Source organism: Vigna umbellata, chromosome 8, assembly GCF_029865625.1.
Source record: "Vigna umbellata cultivar VRB3 chromosome 8, Vumbellata_1.0, whole genome shotgun sequence".
Classification (NCBI taxonomy): domain Eukaryota; kingdom Viridiplantae; phylum Streptophyta; class Magnoliopsida; order Fabales; family Fabaceae; genus Vigna; species Vigna umbellata.
The window spans coordinates 18,094,656-18,115,927 of NC_142172.1; the positions used below are offsets into that span (position 1 = coordinate 18,094,656).

Consider the following 21,272-nt stretch of genomic DNA (forward strand, 5'->3'; position numbering starts at 1 on the left):
ATAGAGATATTATTAAGAATATGAAAACATATTAGATTAGATGTGTCATTATACAAAGGCTTGTCACGTGGGTAAAAAAAGAGCACATGAAATGGAATTGAGATTATAGCTTTTTGTGAGCTAATCTATATGATTTAGTGCAAAATGTCACTACATGGTTTTTTTTAATTGTTCATAAAAGAAATTAATAACATATTAAAAAAATAGTTATGAATTTATTTATTTTAAATTGAGATAAAAATTATTTGTTTGTGAAACAACATTATATATGAGTTTGAATGGTAATTTTGTAAACTAAACAAGCGATGCCACATCAAACACTTTTCTTAGCATCACCAAAATTTAATGATGTGATCTCTTCTTTTCTTTAATCAATTATTTGATCATTATCATGTCACTGTAAAGTTGGTTGGAAGCTTCATACAAAATAAGAAAAATGTCGGACAAAAACTACACAATAAGAAAACTTTGATGTAACAAAATACATGTGAGGCACATGATGTTTAGGAAATTAACACTTGCGAATTTGACTTAATCAATTAGATGAGATCAAATCTAATCCAATCTTGTTGGAAAATTCCCAGTCACCAACCATTAAAAAATTAACTCCACTCGGTCTGAACTAATTAATTTTATTCATCTATCTAGAATTTTCAACTATTTGATCAAAATATTCTGCTGCACTGGCCATCAAAAATATATTCCGAAAGAGAAATAAATAAAGGCTTTGGGAAATATTTATTGCATTCCTCTGTCCAACAAAGTTGGAATGAGAAGGACCTATGAGTTATTTTATCCTATAGTTTATATTAAATAAAAAAAGTTATTTTCAAGTGCAAGTAAATCCTATAAGAAAGAATTCTGGTGATGAGTGGGTGAGGATATTAATTAAATAATCGATAAAAAAAACGCGATATTTTTTTTATGTACCGAATAAGACTACAATGTTTTTAGTTTTCTTAATTAGTTATCTAATGTGTACATGTTAGCATTCCTCCTAGAGAAAGGGTGTTCTAGTTTATAATATGAAAACAACAAAATTAGAACTTTGAATTTTGTGTGCTTATTCATATTCAATTGCATGTTATTTGTGTGCATCTAGATATTAGAAACAATATTATCTGACATAATTTTCTTAAAACAATTATAAAGGAGAGAAAACTCGGTGTGTAAAATGAATGACATTTCTTCTATAAATTAAACGTAATTTATTTACTTAATTTTTTATGAAAAACTCATTAGTGTATATAATAGGTTTCGATTTCAAGAAAAATAAAATATTTCAAAATGTGATAACATATTTGAATTTATTTACATAACTGTAAACTTCTATTGTAAAATAATCAATAGAGTCTAATTTTTTTTAGGGTTAAATTTTTTAGAAAAGTTAATTTTTTGTCACAATATTATGTCGTTGTTGGGAACTCTTCGTTTATAGGTATGCTTTTTTCTTTCATTTCTCTTCTTGCTTTTTCTCTCTCAATTGTTTTCAACATTTGCATATCCTTCGTTAACAGGTTTCTTCAATTACATGTTCTCATAGTCATGTTTAAAGAGTTTTTTTGATGTTCGTTGTTCAAGTTCGTATTCTTTGTTTATTTATCCATCATTTCTATATTATCGTAAAAGCATAAAAATCTATAGTTCTCAATTTTTACCTATGTTGTTTGTTTATGATACATCTAGTGGTATTAAATTTTAGTAAATGAATTTTTTTTAATACCATAACAGGCAGACTTCAATTGCTCAAGGAACTGAAGTATATAATCAAATAAGTTTTAGATTGTTTTTCAGAACCAAAGCTTATTTCTTGTTTCGGTCGGATCTGGATGACCCTGCTAACACACGAGTTTGCCAAAGACCGGGCAGACACTGCTGAATCCCACGAACTGAAGCAGACCGAGCGACTCCATCTCTAGAGAGCACTAGAAGCTGACGAAAACCGGACGGTTACCTCTTTGTTGAGGGTTGGACGCGCTGGGAAAGGTCGAACAGGCTCTCTCATCTTCAAGTCCTCGTTGTAACATTCGTTCTCTCATTGTTCTCCGAGTCGGGCGGTCGGGTACCTGTCAAAGGCACTCCGACGCTTAAGTCAGTAACATGACCGAGTGGACTGTAATGCATGTAAATATTGCATCGTAAGCAATCTGTCCAGAAATCATACTTGGAACCTTTACTTATACTGATTGTAATGAGCTTTTACCTTTCGTGGGCCTAGTAACGGCCTGATAACGCCGCCCACCCAGGTCACCATCATAACTGAGCGTCTAAGCTAACGCTGTTCGAGCATACATAGACCGAGCGGTCCTCCAGGGTCACCCATCCAGGTCGACCATCAAGACCGAGCGTCCAAGCTTACGCTGTTCGACCACACATAGACCGAGCGGTCCTCCAAGTTCGCCCATCCAGGTCGACCATCAAGACCGAGCGTCCAATGTGACCGATCAGCAGAACCGAGTGGTCGCCCACCCAGGTTGACATCCCTAGCCGACCACCCCTTCTGACCGACCGTCCTGACCGACCCTCACTAGGTCGACTACACGGTTAAACACTAATGAATCATTAAAGCCCTTAATGAAGATTAAGGTATGATTGGGCCGTTATCAAGCCCACAAAAGGTAAAAGTCCATTACAATCAGTATAAATAAAGGTTCCACGTATGATTTCTAAACAGATTGCTTATGATGCAATATATACATGCATTACAGACCACTCGGTCATGTTACTGACTTAAGCGTCGGAGTGCCTTTGATAGGTACCCGACCGTCCGGCTCGGAGAACGAGGAGAGAACGAATGTTACAACCAGGACTTGAAGATGAGAGGGCCCGTTCGACCCTTCCCAGCGCGTCCAGCCCTCAGCAAAGAGGTAACCGTCCGGTTTTTGCCAGCTTCTAGTGCCCCCTAGAGATGGAGTCGCTCGGTCTACTTCAGTTCGTGGGATTCAACAGTGTTCGCCCGATCTTCGACAAACTCGTGTTTTAGTAGGGTCATCCAGATCCGATCGAAACATTCCTTAATTTATTTATTTGTATAACTTTTTATTATTTTGGATTTTAGTTAAAAAGAATCAATGAAATTTATACTTCCATTTAAACCAAAGTAAAAAAACCTTTCATTTTTATCTCACTCTAATAAATTTCAGTTTAAAAATCGAAATATAATATCAATAATATCCAATGTTAAAACCTTTCGCTATTATAATAACTTCGTCTCAAACGATAAAATTAATGAGAAGAGTTAATAAAATACTTTTAATTTGGAAAAGTGTTAATTTCAATAGATAATTAAATTTCGAATAGATTTATTTCCTAGAAGAGATATGAGGATCAAACAATATACCAATTCAAGAAGAAGAAAGAAAAAACTCATTAAATCAACAACTATGAACATATATCATAGCATTTTATAATACAACATTGGTATCATCGAATAAAAAAGTGTGTAACTTCTATCTCACGATTTTCATCAAGATAACCACCTTATTATTTTGGCTGTGAGCATATTTCAAAGATTTCACGGAATCTTTATAAACCAAATGATGGGATAACGTTGGTCTAACTCACAATATCATCACATGAACTAGGATTTTGTCGCATGTACCAAATTTATTTGCCATGTGTTGGTGGCTTTGACCAATGACCTAAAATTGTGATGTATCTAATAAAAGATAGCAACAATGCACATTAATTTAGTCTCTATTTGCACTAAACAATCATTTTATCTTTGTTGGGGATTCTTCAAAAGCAATGTGAACGTCTAAATTCCAAAATCTCCAGAAAAAAACGGAATTTGAACCACTTATATAAGTTGTGATGCTTTTTAGTACACCCCGTATTAGTTGACTTCTCATGTAGGACACACTTATAACTAACAAAATTTGCTGTTTTTTCTCTGTTTCAAACATGATCTGTGTTTCATCAACAATTCAGACGATAATATAATTTATTGTGTTATATGTGTTATGTATGTCTTTCTTATACCCAACAGATCTTATTTTTAGTGCAGACAATTCTATTCGCAAAATTTGTTATGATGGTAAAAAAAAGATTATTTAACATATTTACAAAACTGTTTTTTTTTTTAATTTTTTGTGGACATGTAAATACATTTTCTTAAAAAAGGCAGCAGAAATATCAATGAAATAATTGAGAGTGTGGATCTAAAATAGTTTTTCCATGATCGGAAAGTGTATCATGAGGTGATAATCAAATAAATTTGTAAGTTAATTATAGTATTTATTTGGCTTTTGATAAAAAAATAGTATTTATTTGTGTTGGAAGTCTCACATTAAGTAATATAAGATTAGTTTACAATATATAAGTGAATTTCATTTACAAGTCAATTTTGTGAAATTGAATTAGGTTTAAAAGTCATTTTTTAACATGATATTAGAATAATGGATTAGAGCACATCCTAGAAAAGTTGGTTGTTTGTAGGGTTCATTAGTTCATCCGTTATCAGACTGTTATTGGACCGCCTATTAATGTATAATTTCATGCTCAAGATGTATATGCTTTGACGTGAAAGAATGTTTGAGAAGTCTTACATTAATTAAAAAATAAAGTTAATTGACAATATATAGGTAGGTACAAACCTTACTTTACAATGTGAGATTGAGTTAGACTTAAAGTCTATTTATATATATTTTTTTTCATACGATTTTCTTTAGAAATGTATGTCTTTAGTGTAGGGTGACAAAATGGGTTGGGCTTGAGTGACCGGCCCGTCAACCCATCTAAAATGGGATGAGCCGAGTTGAAAATTTGAACTTTTTAACTCATTTTGGACCAGCTCGTCCAGTTTGTCAATTTGACAGGCCAAATTAGCCTGACCCAACTCATTAACCCATTTTTTTTAATTAAAAATTAAAATAAAAATAATTTAAGAATTAACTTTTCTATATTATATTTTTAAGGTGTAAATATATAATTGTATTTTAATTTTAATCATTAACTCTTATAAATTCTAATTATTACAATAGAGTAATTTAACATGTAAATATAATAATTATAATTATTTTAATTTATCTAATTAAAAACATTAAATAATTAAGTAAAAGTTTAGAAAACATTGTATATGATTTAATATATTTTTAATATTCGTTTATATGTACATAAAAATAAATTTTTAAAAAATAAAAATAAAAATAAAAATAAAAAAGTGAGGTCAATCCAACCTAATTTGTCAATCCATTTTGTACGGTACGAGTTATCACTGGTGATTTATTTGTTTGGCATTCTAGTTTAGTCCATCATCGAGTTAAAATAGGTCGGATTGGTTTGTTTTATCATCCGTACTTTAATATGATAAAACTCTTCTATAAAGTCTTAAGTATTAATCAATATTTTCCTAAAATATTCTTAATTAATTGACATGTTTAGAATGTTTTTTTTAAATGGTAAATACTAAAAGTTAATAACATAAAGTTTAATTAGATAATACAGATAATTAATAATATGTATTGCAACATTGTACTTTTGCTTTAAATATCATAAGGATATATTTAGAAAAAAAAAATACAAATTATTAACAATTATCAATTAATCAATTAATATTTTAATTAATTAAAAGAGTCTTGTCAAATAATAAATGAGGTAGTCCATTTTATAAGTAAAAATATTAATCATACTAAATCGGGAATGGATTATATTATGTTGCATCTTCACAAAAATTTATATCAAAATATCTAGTATAGATGCTAAGGAACATATATTTATCATGTAGCAATCAAACACATATATTTATAATTTATTTATTTCTATTTTCACTTAAATTTTGTATTCATGTTAAATTAAATAATAATTATTTTCACTTTTTTTCATAACGAGATTCGAAAGGTTGTTTATTTTTGGGATATTAGAAGTGTTGTCTATTTTAAAACACAAAATTTCATCACGATTATATTTTTAAAAAAGACCTTAACATATTAAATTATTATTGATTTCGACTCTTAATAATACTATAACAGGATATTTTTTTCTCTTACTACATAATTTCATTTCCTCTATTTCTTTTATCTTTACTAAGTTCACCATCTACGATATGTCAGGCGTAAGTTAAATTTCAATACAATTTCAACATGAAAGAGATGAAGTTATATATCACCCTCACTTCAAGCTCAAAAGTATTCACTTAACAGATCAAGCTTTTGAAACAATGTCATGACGATTTATGACTTTCATGCTAAGCTTTCTCTTTAAATACTACTAACTCTTCCTACTATTCAGATTCATCAAAGACATGGTAGTGTCCAATTAATATATTACAGACATAATATACGAACACAAAAATACAGAGAACATAATGAACCTATAGATTCCAACACAGACATGTGAGAGTGTTGGTGCTGACTATGCAAAGATCTTGTCGTGTGTTTTTCTTTATGGATGGACAAAATCATGTTTCAATTTATGTTTGTTTTGTAAGCAGTCCTAATCTTTTTCAGAAGCTTCACTTGAAGCAGAATATGAGATTGTATACACATAAACAAACACCTCATTAACAGTTTCAGCAGTAATATCTATAAGTTTAAACTAGAAGCAGAAAAATATTTGTCAAACCAAACAGACCCTTATTTTCCTAAAGCAATTTACAGCGAAGAAAGAAAAGAATTGGTAAAATGTGTGGGATGAAATTCATCAGATATAGGAAATAGCATAACCAAGATCCTGGTGAAGTAAACTAATTTTGACTATAAAATGAGAGACCCAGATGGCTTAAAAACACATTTTACCTTAAAAATATAAATAACATGACAAAATTTGAGAAGCTCAGAATGTTTGTAGTTATCTAATTACGTTGATAAACTACAGATCAAAAACATCTGGCTAAGTGTTTCAACGCAGTGGAATCTCACTCTGTTAAATCAGAAACAAAACGTTCGAAGCATTGAGCTGTGATGATAACATGCAAGATAACGGGAGAGTGGAAACCAGAGAGAAAGTGAGAAACATTATATTATAAAGTGGATTTTTAAGGCTAACTCAATTCCACGAACCGGCCCGATAGTAGGTAGAATAGAAGAATAGAATGTTCACTTAGAACTCGTTAGGATAGGCTCTAACCATGACTCTGATACCATATTAAGGTGGATTCATTATCTAAGTTTAGATTGCATTTAATTTCAACAGTTTTTGTTTTTTAGATTCTGTAGTATGAGAGTTTAAACACACACCAGATTTCTAAACAGGGATTATTTTTCATAAATTTTCTTATCTCAATCTGGATCTACATTATGAATGTGGTTTGAATAGAAATATTGTTTTGAATATCAATTTTACTTTTATATGAAATAATTTTCAATTTTAGTAACTCTATAATATTAAGATCATCTCGCTGCTGTATTGTAGACTTTAACCATTGTTGCAGAGAAGAGGTTTTGTATAAATTTTATGGTGTATAAAATTTACTTATTTCTAAATTAAAAAACATCTTAGTCTCTAAAATGTAAAGCATGATATTTTTTTCAAGCATATGTTAACTTTATTTTATTTTAAACTTAGTTAAAAATATTTCAAAAGAGTTAGATTTATAATATGATGCATTATAAAAAAAAATATAATAATTATGCATGTGAATATAAAAAAGTTCCCAAGTTATGAGATAACTAACTTCGCACAAAGGTTATCATTATACCAAAGCTTAGAAAATTTAAACATTCAGATATATAAACGTCATAATGTTTTTATATTAAAAATAATATATTATACGTCATAATGCATTCTTAATCAAGCATAACTTTATGGAATTTGATCTATTAATAAAATCACCCATAAATGTAGTTGAATAATGAAAAATATAATTTTATGATGGATGAATCGAAAGTAGAATGACAACAAAAGAATCATCGGAAGAATAAATATTTCAAGTGAAAGAAAAGGAGAAAAGTGACAACATTTCTTGAAACACCACAAAGCTTATTGGAGGTTAAGGAAAAAATTGCCTCTTGCATTGATCACTGTATGACTTGAAAAAAAGTTCACAACAATAACATACAAGGTTTGATAATTTCTTAAGGAAGGCGAGGTTTCGGAGGAACAATTATGATAAATGCATTTATTGAATATATTATTGAGTATGAGGAGGTTATGATTGTAAAAGAAAAGAAGAAGAAGAAGTTTGCTTATTTGTTTTTGTCAAAATTGAAATTTAAATATCATTCAAAAGAGATTAATTTTTTTGTTTGAGGATGAAAAAATTATTAAAGAATCTCTTGGTTTGAAGCTAAGATGAATAACGAAATGTATTGACTTTAAATTCATGTTTATCTTCCAAAAATTACTAAAAAAAACTATCTACTAAAGCGTTTAAAATAATATTAAGATTAGGTAGACCCTCCACTCTTTATAATCTCATAGATAATATTTTTCTTAATAATTTATTCTTATCTTTATTATATTATCTCATTACATTATTATAACACATGTTCTATTATGTAACTTTATAACACATTTATTTCAACAAATTATTATTATTATTTTTAATTGTTACGGGAATAAAGTAACCAACTCCTTTTATCATAAGATTTTATGCATTGGTTTTACCCAACTTTTTAATCAACAATTTAAATTATTATTAAAAAACACTTTCGGTATTTATATCTATATATAAAATAACTCCTTTTTTTAATGCTGTAAAATTTCTAATAATATTAATGCTATACATTGTTAGGTGTATCGAAAAGGAGATTCACCGAAAAATACAATATTAATGAGATATAAGTTCAACTATATAAGGGATTGACATTACTCTTTACCTAAAATCTTAAGGCAATGGGTTAATGAGTTTTTCGCCTACTCTCTCATTTCTAGGACTTAAACTCACACTTGGATTTCCAACAATCTCCCCCTTAAGCGTGAGTTCCTTCCACATTGGTGCACTCCCTCTCCAGCGAAAGCATTCCCAACCACGAGTACCCCTCCATACCACCGTTCACCTTAACATGACACGCTTACTTGGAACCTTTTTCCAGGAAGACTTTCGATACATACGAACCATCGGTTCTGATACCACTATTGGGTCTATTGAGGAGGAGGTTCACCGGGAGACACAATACCAATGAGATATGAGTCCAACCATATAAGGGATTAACACCACTCTCTACCCAAAACCTTAAGGCAATGGGTTAATGGGTCTTTCGCCTTTATATAATGTTCTACTCTCTCATTTCTATCCAATGTAGGACTTAGACTCACACTTGAATTTCCAACAATAATCACATCATTAAGTAGATTAGTTGACAAGCAATAATATAAGATTAATTTACAGTCATATAAATAACTATAAAAAAAACTTTATATACAAAGCACTAAGCTAAAAACTAGGCACAATAAAATCATCTAAAAGGCCTATAAGGACTACATTATCTATATGTCACCGCCCTCTTCAACGACATATCATTGCCCTCTACTCACACCCACCAGATGATCATCGTCAAAGCAAACAAATACACAAGAACACCCAAGCACAAAAACAAACAAATACACAAGAACACCAAATCACAAAAACAAACAAATAGAGTAAGCTAGTGATACAAAACTAAGCATATCGTATCAATATTTCATACATAGATCATGTTTCACACAAAAATAATTCAAACATCCTAATCATGTCTTTTACCTAGGTGAACCCATCCGAATAGATGTATTGATGTAAGACTATGACATTTTTGCACCTGTAGTGGTGAAATAACTGACTCCTTCCAAGCTACCACACATGGTTAATTCGTCTACCACACATGGACAAAAAACATCAGACCATAGACTATGATCTCCTGCTACTCCACATCACATAATTGTCTTCTCTATATGAGATGACGTGATTATTGAAGCGGCAGGATAACTTCCAAGACTGAGTCCCTACATCAATACATCACTTACTTAAAACCATCACTAAGAATTTCACCTTATAAATTCTTTCCAAACCATTCATGAATTCAATAACAATTTCCATACCACCATTCATTAAAAATTACATCACCAAGCATTAAATATAACATTTCACAATTTAAATTCAAGCATACAATAGGAAAATAAAACAAATCAACCTAAACAACTAGAACCCACTCGCCTAGCGAGCACAAACCACTCACCCAACGAGAACCCAAACAGAGAGCTTCTCAAGCCTGGTGAGAGAGTTCCCCCAGTCCTTGAAACTCACTGCCCAATACCTCTAAAACTCGCCCATCGAGCTTAACCATTCTCTCAACGAGAGCAGAATCAACAAGCTCCATAATCCTAGCGAGCTGGCTCGCCTAACCATTAGAACTCACTGCCAGAACTCCCATAAACTCGTCCAACAAACCCCCTTTGCTCGCCTAACCACTTTGCATATTCTACAACACTTAAACTGCAAAAGTTGAACCCCTAAACCTCCATGACCTATCCTAAACACTTTTACCAACACTCCTAGATTGAATTCTAAATTGAAATTGGCCTAACCAAATGTATATAAACCAACCTAAACTCATTTTGAATTGTTTTACCACAATATTCCAATCCAAAAATAACTAAAACCTCACTTTAAACCAAAATTAAACTCTACAAGTTCTAGCTCATATTTGAGGAACTTAGGGGTCTGAGCAAGTCACAAATGACTCAAAAATAGACCCCAACCACTCCAAATTGCCTCAAGACATCCAAATCAAAATTTCACTACCCAAGACACCAAAATTTGCACTTAAAACCATATAAAACACCACCAATGGACCATTACCTATCTCTATATCAGATTTCAACTAGTTCACAACTAAAACAAGTCTCAAATCACATCCAAAAAGACTCTAAAACTTAATTTCCTCATTTTAACCCTTAACTCGAAAACTTACATACCAAAATCTCCTATTTTTGTTCAAAAGCACTTACAACTCAACCTAGTTCAACTCTCCTCCACATTTAACCAAATTCAATACCACCATACATCTCAACAACACCATTCATCATACAGTTTGAGTTTAGCATCGAATGATTCAAAGTCAACCATCATTATGTGATCAAACACACTTACACAACAACAATTCACATTAACTAACATTTCAAGCGTAAACATTCAATATCAATAAACTACACACCCTAAGTATTATCAATTCATACTTTATAATTCAACATAAAACAAAAACTAGTTCCCCTTACCTCAGAAAACTACCATAGATTAACACAACTCACCAAACCTTGTTTATAACTCAAGGAATCCTAAGAACGCCTACATAACACAAAAACATGATCAAAGAGAGTCTTTAGAACCTTTGAACAACAAGGAACTAGGAAAAGAGACCATAAGACACATGTGACAAAGAATCATCATGCATGATCTCAACTTAAGAACGAAAGAAAAATGAACCGAAACTTACTTGCTCTAAACTATAAATTGATTGGACGATAATGGAGATTGCACTGCCGTGATCTCCTAGACATTTTCTGATCGCAAACAGATGATTAAGGAGCTAGAAATCTTAAAAAAAAAAAGAGAACTCATAAAAAAAGTTTTAGAGACATAGTTAATGTTTTAGATAATAAAATAAATTTATAAAATTACATTTATATTATTTATTTTAAAATTAAAATATTTGGTATCATTATTTTAGAATATCTATAAACTCTAATACTTTATTTCTAGGTTCTCACAAAAGTTTATATTTATTTTATAATTTTATCTTTTAAATAAAAATGTTTTAACTTAAAATAATTATTTTATTATATAAATGTTCGTTTCTTTATAATTTTAATTATTATTTTCTATTTTATTGTCTTTGTAAATCTAATAATAATTATATTATTTTTTTATTATCATGTTGTATATAAAGAGAATTCACTTTTTTATTTTTTTTAATTTGTTCCTGTTTTAAATTAAAATAATTATTTTATTAATTTTATTATTTAAATGTCCGTTTTTTAAATTTTAACAGTCTTTTTTATTTGATGGTTCTTTTAAACTTAATTTTTTAATTAAAAAATTACTTACAAAATAAATATAACAAAATTATAAAAAATATTTATATTTAATTTTACAATTATAATAATTTCATTATTTGTTATTATCATAAAAAAAATGTAATACAGATATATGTGTTTTCAGCTGTTATTATAACCGTACTTCTCATACAAATGGTTAAAGAAAACAAGAATAATACAGATGATAATGATTCATTTTCTTTCTTTTTTTAATTTTTATACATTGTAAACATTTTGTAATATATATATATATATATATATATATATATATATATATATATATATATATATAATACAATATTTGTGTATACATAAAACTTTTAATTAAAGTTACACCGTGAAAATTAAAAATAAAAAAAATTCAATTCACAGATTTGATTTTGACATAGTCATACTGTTGATTATAAATCTGGATTTTATTTATTTATTAATTTTACAACAATTTCATAATAGCGACGAGAACCTAACGAGTACATCCAATGTTTTTATCAATAAAACATATACAATAAAGAAAACTGTAATCTTAAAACATAAATAGCCTCTATTTCGTTCATAAAATTTAAAATTATTAAACGAACCCTTGAAATTAAAGTTATTTTTATTTTTTAAAATATCAATTTAACATTATTATTAAATTAATTTTTTTATAACATATTATACAGTCTCCTGTGAAATTACTAACATATGTAAATTATTAAATATTAAGAATGTAGGATAAATATAATAATAATATTTAGGGTAGTGATGTAAGAATTAAAATTTATTTATTAATTTTGGCGCATGCAGTTCCCTCCACATCTATCCGAAACCAAATTCCCTCCTTCCCTCGTTTTCTGCTCTCGCCTCCTCTACGCTCCTAACTCCCTCTTTTCCTTCCAAACCCTTTTCCCCACTCTTTCTCTCTCCAAGCCTCACTTTCTCTCTCTAAAACCCTACTTTCCGCCCATCCTCCCCCTTTTCCCTCCAAATTCCCCTCAATTTCGCTCCGCCCCTCGCCCCATGTCCACCACCGCCGGACCTCCCGACCGCCGTGCCTCGCCGCCTCGGGGGGCTGCCGGCACCACTATCCGCCCCGCGCTCAAGCGCCACCTAGCTTTCGTCACTAAACCGCCCTTTGCTCCCCCTGACGACTACCACAGCTTCTCCTCCATCGACTCCCGCCGCCTTGCCGATGAAGCCGTTGTCGTTAGATCTCCTGTGAGTACATCGGTTTCCTCTCTCCGGTCTCAAATTCACCTCCGCGGCTCTCGAATCTGGAATGTCCTCTTCTGCGTTGAATGCGATGTTAAATTCACTAACTGCGATGTTAAATTTACTTGACGGAGATCTCCTTCGTGTTTTAACGGTTGTGTTGTGTGTTGTCATTCTTTTCTCTGGATCTTTTCCCTTTCCTTAGTGAATGAACGAGTTGATGATTATTCGAGGGTGCGATGGTGTTTCTGTTGTTTTTTGGGTTAATTTTCTAGTTTTTGGGGGAAAAGTGAAGTCAGTCTCTCAGTCTCAATCTGTCTCTGATGATTATTTGAGACTACGATACTGTTCTGTTATTTTTTTGGGTTAATTTTCTAGCTTCTGGGGAAGAAGTGAAGTTAGTCTCTCAGTCGCAAAGTGGCTAATCAGTGTAGGTTGGGGCATGGTCAGGTAGTTCTGTGCGATAATCAAGTGGGAAGGGGGTTTAGTGGAGGTTAATTGAGCGGGAATTTAATGGGTCACTTTTGATGTGGTCAGATTTTGATACGTGGTCTTTGCTTTTGGTTAAGGAGACCATGCTATAGCTGTCCAAGAGTTAGGTTTTGGTCATACAAAGTTATTGGGATGGGAGAACTTATTTTCTTTTCAAATAGTTAGGCGATTTGTATGACTGAATCTAAATCAATTCTTGAAGTTGAGTGATTATGAGTTAAGATCAAGCTCTTTATGGAAACTAAAATAAATAAGAGAAACAAGAAAGTGAGAGAAAGAATTTGGTCAACCTCAACTTCTGTAGCACTCGTACGAAGCTGGAGGATGTATGTCATAAAGTCATACAGTTGATCCTTCGAACATTTGTGATCTTTGCATGCTATCAATGAGCTAATTCTTATCTGTGTCCCTAACTCTCATTTGCAGTCCTGCATATTGATTTGTAATTGTTTACATACAGTTTTGCTATGCATAGTTAATCTAGTTTTAGTGGATAGGTAATGCTGGGTCGTGAGCTTCTTCATCTGTGACTCAATATGATAAGATTGAATTTCTTTTTTACGTGTGTTTATCCCCTTCTTTGCTTGATATTTCAAGGAATATTATATTTAGCATTGTTGTAATCGATTGTAAATATGGAAGGATGAATTAATACCTTTACTTGATTGCTACCTTATAATTTGTTGAAACTGATGTTGGTTGCAGTACATGAAGCGAAAGGGTGGAATGAATGACAGCGAAGGAGAGTCTCACACACAGAAGTGGAGTAACAGTCCTGGATACACTAATGTTAGTAACATAACGAATAGTCCCTTTAAAACTCCAGTGTCTGCAAAAGGAGGAAGGACACAGAAGGCAAAGGCTTCCAAAGAAGGCAGATCATGTCCTCCCACACCCATCTCAAATGCTGGTGAGAACATTTCCTTTTATCTTTATTGTTCAACAACATTCAGTATTCTGTTTGAGAAGATTTAGTGCTTGGAAACATTTTGTGTACAAAATATGAATTCTGATTTACATTTTCCTTGATGTGCTCCATCCATAATGTACTGTGTTTAATCAGAGTTTTTCTGATTCAGGTTCCCCGTCTCCTCTTACTCCTGCCAGCAGCTGCCGTTATGACAGTTCCTTAGGTAATTTTAGCGGCATTCTTAATCGATAAGCTCTTTTCAGTTCAGTCTCCCGTTATGTTTGATCAATGGAGTTATTTCAATGACAAAAGAATGACAACATCCACAACATCACAGGTCTCTTAACCAAAAAGTTCATCAATTTGGTCAAGCATGCAGAGGATGGTATTCTTGATCTAAATAAAGCAGCCGAGACTTTGGAGGTCCATCTTTTTTCTGCAAAAAAAGTTAAAACCAAAATATCTTATATTTATTCTTCCTCTATCATGTATGAATTTACTCTTTTTTTTTCCTTTTCCACAGGTGCAAAAGAGGAGGATTTATGACATAACGAATGTTTTAGAAGGCATTGGTCTCATTGAAAAGAAACTCAAAAATAGAATACATTGGAAGTACTGTGAATGTGACACATTTTAATTTTTTCTTTAATGTATGTTCCTTTGAATTTTGACATATATGTACTATTAGAGCAAAGTTCTTACATCAAACCTTGTGGATCCTAGGGGAATTGAATCTTCCACGTCTGGTGAGGTGGATGGCGATATATCTGTGCTTAAGGTAAGTAATGTAGGTGTTGTATATTTTCGAATGACCTATTGACACCCAAGTAGCTAACTGTTATAGAATTTACATTGTCACAAACATTTCTCATGTAACTTTGTTTGTGTGGCAAGCAAAATTTATTGGATCCAGAACTTATATTTTTCCCGATTCACCATATGAAGATATTTAAAAGGATTAAAGGCCTAAGTAGTTGTCCTTGTGGCTATGTCTGCAGGAAGAAGTTGAGAAACTTTCTTTGGAGGAGCAGGGATTAGATGATCAAATAAGGTTATATGCTTGCTTTTTGAAAAAGAGCACAAATTTGCTATTTCAAAACTGTTGGCCAATGCTTATTTTTCTAAATTTTTTGCAGGGAAATGCAAGAAAGATTGAGAAAGCTGAGTGAAAATGAAAATAACCGGAAGTAATCTACTCTCCATACTCATTCGTTTCTTAGATTTGTTTTCCCTTTGCCCTCCTTTTCATAAGAAATAACAAAATGTTGTCACAGTATTATAAATTTATACCAATTTCATATCTTTTTAGGTGCCTTTTCGTGACCGAGGATGACATTAAGAGCCTACCTTGCTTCCAGGTCATTTTTTCTTGCGTAGCACTCCCAGCTTATACACATTGCTTTAGCTGTCCTCTCATGTAAATTCTGATTATTGTTAAGGTTTTCCTTTTATTAATACTGGCGTATTCCTGCAAGCAGAATGAAACTTTAATAGCAATTAAAGCTCCGCATGGAACTACCCTGGAAGTCCCTGATCCTGAGGAAGTAAGTTTAGTGCATAAATTGATGAAAGGTTCATGCACTTTATAAAACAGATGTTCTAATGCATGATGGAGAATTATTGCTTCTATATGAATCAGGCTGTAGACTATCCTCAGAGGAGATATAGAATCATTCTTAGAAGCACAATGGGTCCCATTGATGTCTACCTCATCAGGTACTTTTCTTGGCTAGTTTTATTTACTGAACTTTTTTGTTTTTTTGTTCTTATGCTGTGCATCCAGAAATCACATTAGTCCGTATTTCCTATCCAATGTTCAATTCATCTTTGGTGTTGACAAGATATTCCCACGTCATTTTTTTAAGACTAACCCTCATGCTGGGGATGGTTTAGTAATCGTTTGCCGCGGTAGTCATTACAGTAACTTCTCTCCTTTTCTAGTTAATCTATCTAATCTATGCATTGTTTGTTTATTTCTTGGAACTTCTGAACTCTTTTCAGTCAATTTGAAGAGAAATTTGAAGAGATTAACGGCGCTGAGCTCCCCATGATCCCACTTGCTTCCAGTTCTGAGTCCAACGAACAAGTAATGACAGAAATAGTTCCTGCCGAATGCAGCGGAAAAGAATTTGAACCTCAAACTCAGCTGTCTTCTCATGTATACTCCGATATAAATGCTTCACAAGAGTTTGCTGGGGGCATGATGAAGATTGTCCCTTCAGATGTTGATGTAAGTATATCATAATTAAGATGAGTTCCCCCCCCTCCTCCCCCCTTCAAAATGGATGGTTAGTGATTAAGTTCTTCTGATGGTATTATTTTAAACTCCGCATTTAATGATCGGATAAGAGCGTTCACGGTGGAATGCATTGTTTGCTGATATTCTTTGTAATTTTCTGTAGAATGACGCTGATTATTGGCTTCTATCAGATGCTGACGTTAGTATAACAGATATGTGGAGAACAGATTGTATCCTTTTTTTAAATACTTTTATGCATTCTGTCGTCTGTGTCTCATGTTTTATTTATTGTAGTATACTTTATTCCTCAACTCCCACTAAAACAGCTACTGTTGATTGGAATGGGGTGGACATGCTTAATCCTGATTTTGGAATCATTTCGAGACCTCAAACTCCATCATCGGGGTTTGTGGAAGTGCCAACACCAGGAGCAAATTCTAATCATAAGTGATTTCGATTTGCCAAATAGCGCAGTCAGAAGGTATGGGTGACCTTCATCCTTTGCACAGAGGGAAACTTCTTATAGAGTGATTGCTAGCCTTGAGGATGTCAGGAGTTGTTGCATGTCAAGCTGCGAGTGGTTGCTTTACTTATGTTAAATCATTAACTCGGACAAATAAAGTTAGTTACAGTAGACATACTATGCTCGTAGTGGATTTAGCTTGGAAGGTAGAGCAGTTGTCACAAATTTTATTGCAGAAAATGTTGCTACTGTATGAAATGTAAGCTAGACAGTCTCATAATCAGTATATATTGTGATATAATTAGTCCTATCTGAAGTCTGGAATCGTGGTTCCAGTTTTTTTGAAGATGGGAGTTACTACATATGCTGACTGCAAACCATCCAGAAGGGTGTACTGGATAATGATAGGACAGGACCACCTCGTTATTGAATCACCATTCATGTTGCTTGTAAACAATTTCATAATCATTCATCAGTCTAGTGATAAAATTGTCAATTATTTTCCTACATTTTTCCTATGTTTTTTATTTTGTATTTACAATGGATTATGACATCTGAATTGAGTATTTGAATGAATGCTGAGTATGAGTGAAAGGAAGAGAGAAAATGTGTATATTTATTGATAAGAATGAATGGGGAATGGATTTCTGTATTAAAATAAATAAACAGCACAATTTTAGCTTATAATTAAAAAGAATGTTGAAATTCTTGTGAAATTGATCTCAAACAGTGAAAAGTAATTCATAAATCCATTGTTTGAAGGGTAGAGACCTTAACGTAACTCATGAGTAATGGAATCACATGATGGCAGTAAATGTCCATTAAGAAATTGTGTGGCTCTTTCTGACTGACAAGTCATTGTAATTGAACTGTACTCGTCAGGGCATCATTATAATATCCCAATGCCTTTCACGTTTTAGTTTGCATTCTATGTGGTTGGTTGAAGAAGCTCCAAGCTTCTCTTCTTACAACGTTTCTACTCTACCATCCTAGGATCCTAGGATTACCTAACCTTCATTCACTTTCTAAATAACACTGTCACAATGTAATTGTTTCTTTTTATCCACCAAAACTCACTGTTAATTCATTACCTATATATATAACAAATTCAACATTTATAGATGCCTTACCTAAAACTCAATTTTCAAACCATTGATTAAATTTTAACAACTTTGTTACCGTTTAGCAATGCAGTTGACTTTAAACTTTGTTTGGTTTCTTTTTCCATATATGTGAAACTTTCGTCGCTTAATCTTATTCAATGCAATAATTAACTCCGTCGAATAAAAAAAAGTGCTTGCTCATTTTCATATTCATATTTATATTTTATTCTTTCTCCATATTTTTTCACCTTTTATTTTCTTTTGGTGTTTTATAATAAAAAATCGAAAAGTTAAAGCATTTACTTTGTCCACATAAAATGTAAAGATTTTATACTTAAATGATGCCTCCCTTGAGATGTGAAAGCTCCACTTTATCACTTTAGATTTGGAGTGCAAAGAAAATGATTCTTATTCCTATAGTATATGAAGATAAATAAACTTGTAAAAGAAATTATGAATTTGAACCATTTTTATTATCACATATTTATTCTACAGAAGTTTATTTTTCATAGCATAATGTTTTCTATTAAAATATTAAATACAGAATTTACTATTCACCACCGTATTAATTTTATGTTAATACCGATGTTACGGTTATAAGTTAATTTTTGTTTAGAAAAGTTGTTTTACTTTTGTATATAAGTTTCTAAACAGTAATACTGAATGAAATGCTAAATTTCTTTTTATAAGATTCTATTATTGATCATTTTCAACGCTTTATTTTATATGCAAATAATAAATGAGAAAATATAGAGACACGTAATATCTTAAAATATAAAAAATTATACATTTGTTCTTAATTTGTATGACAAATCAACAATCCAGCTTATGATCTTCCAACGTGGTGTCAACTTTCCTCTCCTTTTCTTTATTAAATAAAGTTAGCAGTAAAAGTGAACAAGTTGAAAAAAAGTTGACCTCTCCATTTTCTTATTGTTTTCACATAGCAAGTACTCTGTTTAATGTCCATTTCTTATTTCGTTTTTATTATAATTGTAGTTTTAATATTAAAATGCCTCGATCGTGTTCTTATGTCACCACTGAAAAGATGATGTGATGTTATAAGATGGAATATAATTTTGATAAAAAATAAGTTTGGATTCAATTCTTGTTATCGAACCTCTTTTTATAAATTATGTGTATTTTTTTTAAGATGTTCTTTTGGTATATTATCTGTAACTATTATTATCGATTTTTTTTAATCAAATCACTTTTCAAATATATCATATCTATACCATTTTCAGAATTTGTATTATTTTCCTTTTCCTCTCATTTTGCCTCTAATTCTCTTTTATCATGATATCATAGTGTAACATCTTCCCTGATCGATTTAGTTGATTTAATATCCCATGAAATAAAAATTACTTTTTAACTTCCATTTTAAAGATCTTTTTGCAAGTTAGTTGGATTTTTTTATGGACATTTGATATATTTTTGATTTGAAATATGTTTGGTATTACACACACACACACACACATATATATATATATATATATATATATATATATATATATATATCAAAACAAAAAATTAAAAGTGAAACTGGATTTAGTAATAATAATAATATAATTTATGTGGTGTATTTATAGTAATATTTTAATACTAATGTTTATAAATTCATGTTAAGAGTAAAAGAAATAAATACAAAAAAACAATATTGAATTGTACGTTTATACAATTTACAAAATCTTAAAAATATTTTAAGATTAAGATGTTAGAATCAAATCTAAGTTTTTTATGTAGATTATTTATTTAATTTCAAAATTTATTATGCTAATCATTAAAAATAAGTTTAAATATGTTTTTTTTGTTGCTCTTCTAATTTTAGTTTTCATTCTTATTCAAAATTTTGATTTATTTTCATCCTTTCCTTCTAAAAAGTCTCAGTAGTAGTCCTCTATGATTAATGGGGTTAGTTTTTTTTCTGACATTGTTAATGGTTTGTCACATAACCTACTGCATATAATAATACGTTGCAACCAAGTCATAACTTTTCTCACCATAAACTCTAATAATACCATGAACCACCATTAGCCACCACCTATTAATGTGAGCGACTACTTCGCTAACCATCGCGAATCCTACCCAGGGCGAATCATGGCCATAATCCACTAAGGTCGGCGATACTAGATCTTCGCACAAACCTCGCCTCCTCTATTGTTCAATAATCTCAACCGCGAGCAACCAGAACACAAACCACCCACCACCATATCCATCAACCTTGTGTCATTCACAACGTCCACCATAGAATCACACCATTGTTCACCCACCTACAAAAACTCAAGCAGAATCCAGACCTGATCGCTCACTATAGTGTCATCTTAGACAACCCCCAAATTGAAACCCTGATCGTGAATGACTTTCGTGCCTCCATCATCTTCAACATCGCACTAATTGTAAACCAAATCACATCACCTAAATTGTAAATCATATAATTAGAACGAACTTGCAAATCAAATTAGAACCCACGTAAAGATGAAAACCCTAAATCGCATCTCCTTAGATCTAAAACAAAATCACAAAACACTACTAGTCACCATCGCAAACATTGAACCACCCCTAACCACTTTCCTCTACAAACCCTAATCCAGGATTAATGAGAGAAATTGCAACGTGGTAGTCCTTGGTTGGGCAATCCTCACTTCATCAAAAGTTAATTTAAATTCAAAAATTAAAATTAAACATGTAACAGCCACGTGCTATTATATGCAGCAAGTTATGTGACACACCGTTAGTTACATTAGAAAAACATTAATGTTGTTGGTTATATAGGACTATCTAAAACTTTTTAAAAAGAGAGATGAAAATAGATCAAAGTTTTTAAGAATGACAAAAATTAAAATTACATGATAATTTATGGATAAAAACATATTTAATTCTTAAAAATAAAAAGTGGAAACTCACTTGAATTTATAACAATAAGAA

At 31.5% G+C, this 21,272-nt stretch overlaps 1 protein-coding gene across 1 annotated transcript; it reads left to right on the forward strand.

Moving 5' to 3' along the window:
• The first annotated feature begins 12,742 nt into the window (after positions 1 to 12,742).
• LOC148194190 (transcription factor E2FA-like) lies at positions 12,743 to 17,753 on the forward strand. Its single transcript, XM_088097832.1, has 14 exons — positions 12,743 to 13,146; positions 14,338 to 14,542; positions 14,712 to 14,765; positions 14,880 to 14,965; positions 15,066 to 15,154; positions 15,266 to 15,320; positions 15,541 to 15,593; positions 15,679 to 15,729; positions 15,852 to 15,900; positions 16,021 to 16,086; positions 16,182 to 16,258; positions 16,544 to 16,772; positions 16,945 to 17,011; positions 17,108 to 17,753. The coding sequence occupies exons 1-14, from the start codon at positions 12,949 to 12,951 to the stop codon at positions 17,230 to 17,232; spliced, it is 1,404 nt and encodes a 467-aa protein (XP_087953958.1). The 5' UTR covers positions 12,743 to 12,948; the 3' UTR covers positions 17,233 to 17,753.
• The last annotated feature ends 3,519 nt before the right edge of the window (positions 17,754 to 21,272 follow it).

What these genes read in the sequence shown, in the direction of transcription:
- LOC148194190 (XM_088097832.1), top strand. Translation starts at nt 12,949, where the DNA reads ATGTCCACCACCGCCGGACCTCCCGACCGCCGTGCCTCGCCGCCTCGG. An exon ending in AAGCAGCCGAGACTTTGGAG is followed by an intron (nt 14,966 to 15,065) that starts GTCCATCTTTTT and finishes CCTTTTCCACAG; the next exon opens with GTGCAAAAGAGGAGGATTTA. An exon ending in AGATATGTGGAGAACAGATT is followed by an intron (nt 17,012 to 17,107) that starts GTATCCTTTTTT and finishes CCACTAAAACAG; the next exon opens with CTACTGTTGATTGGAATGGG.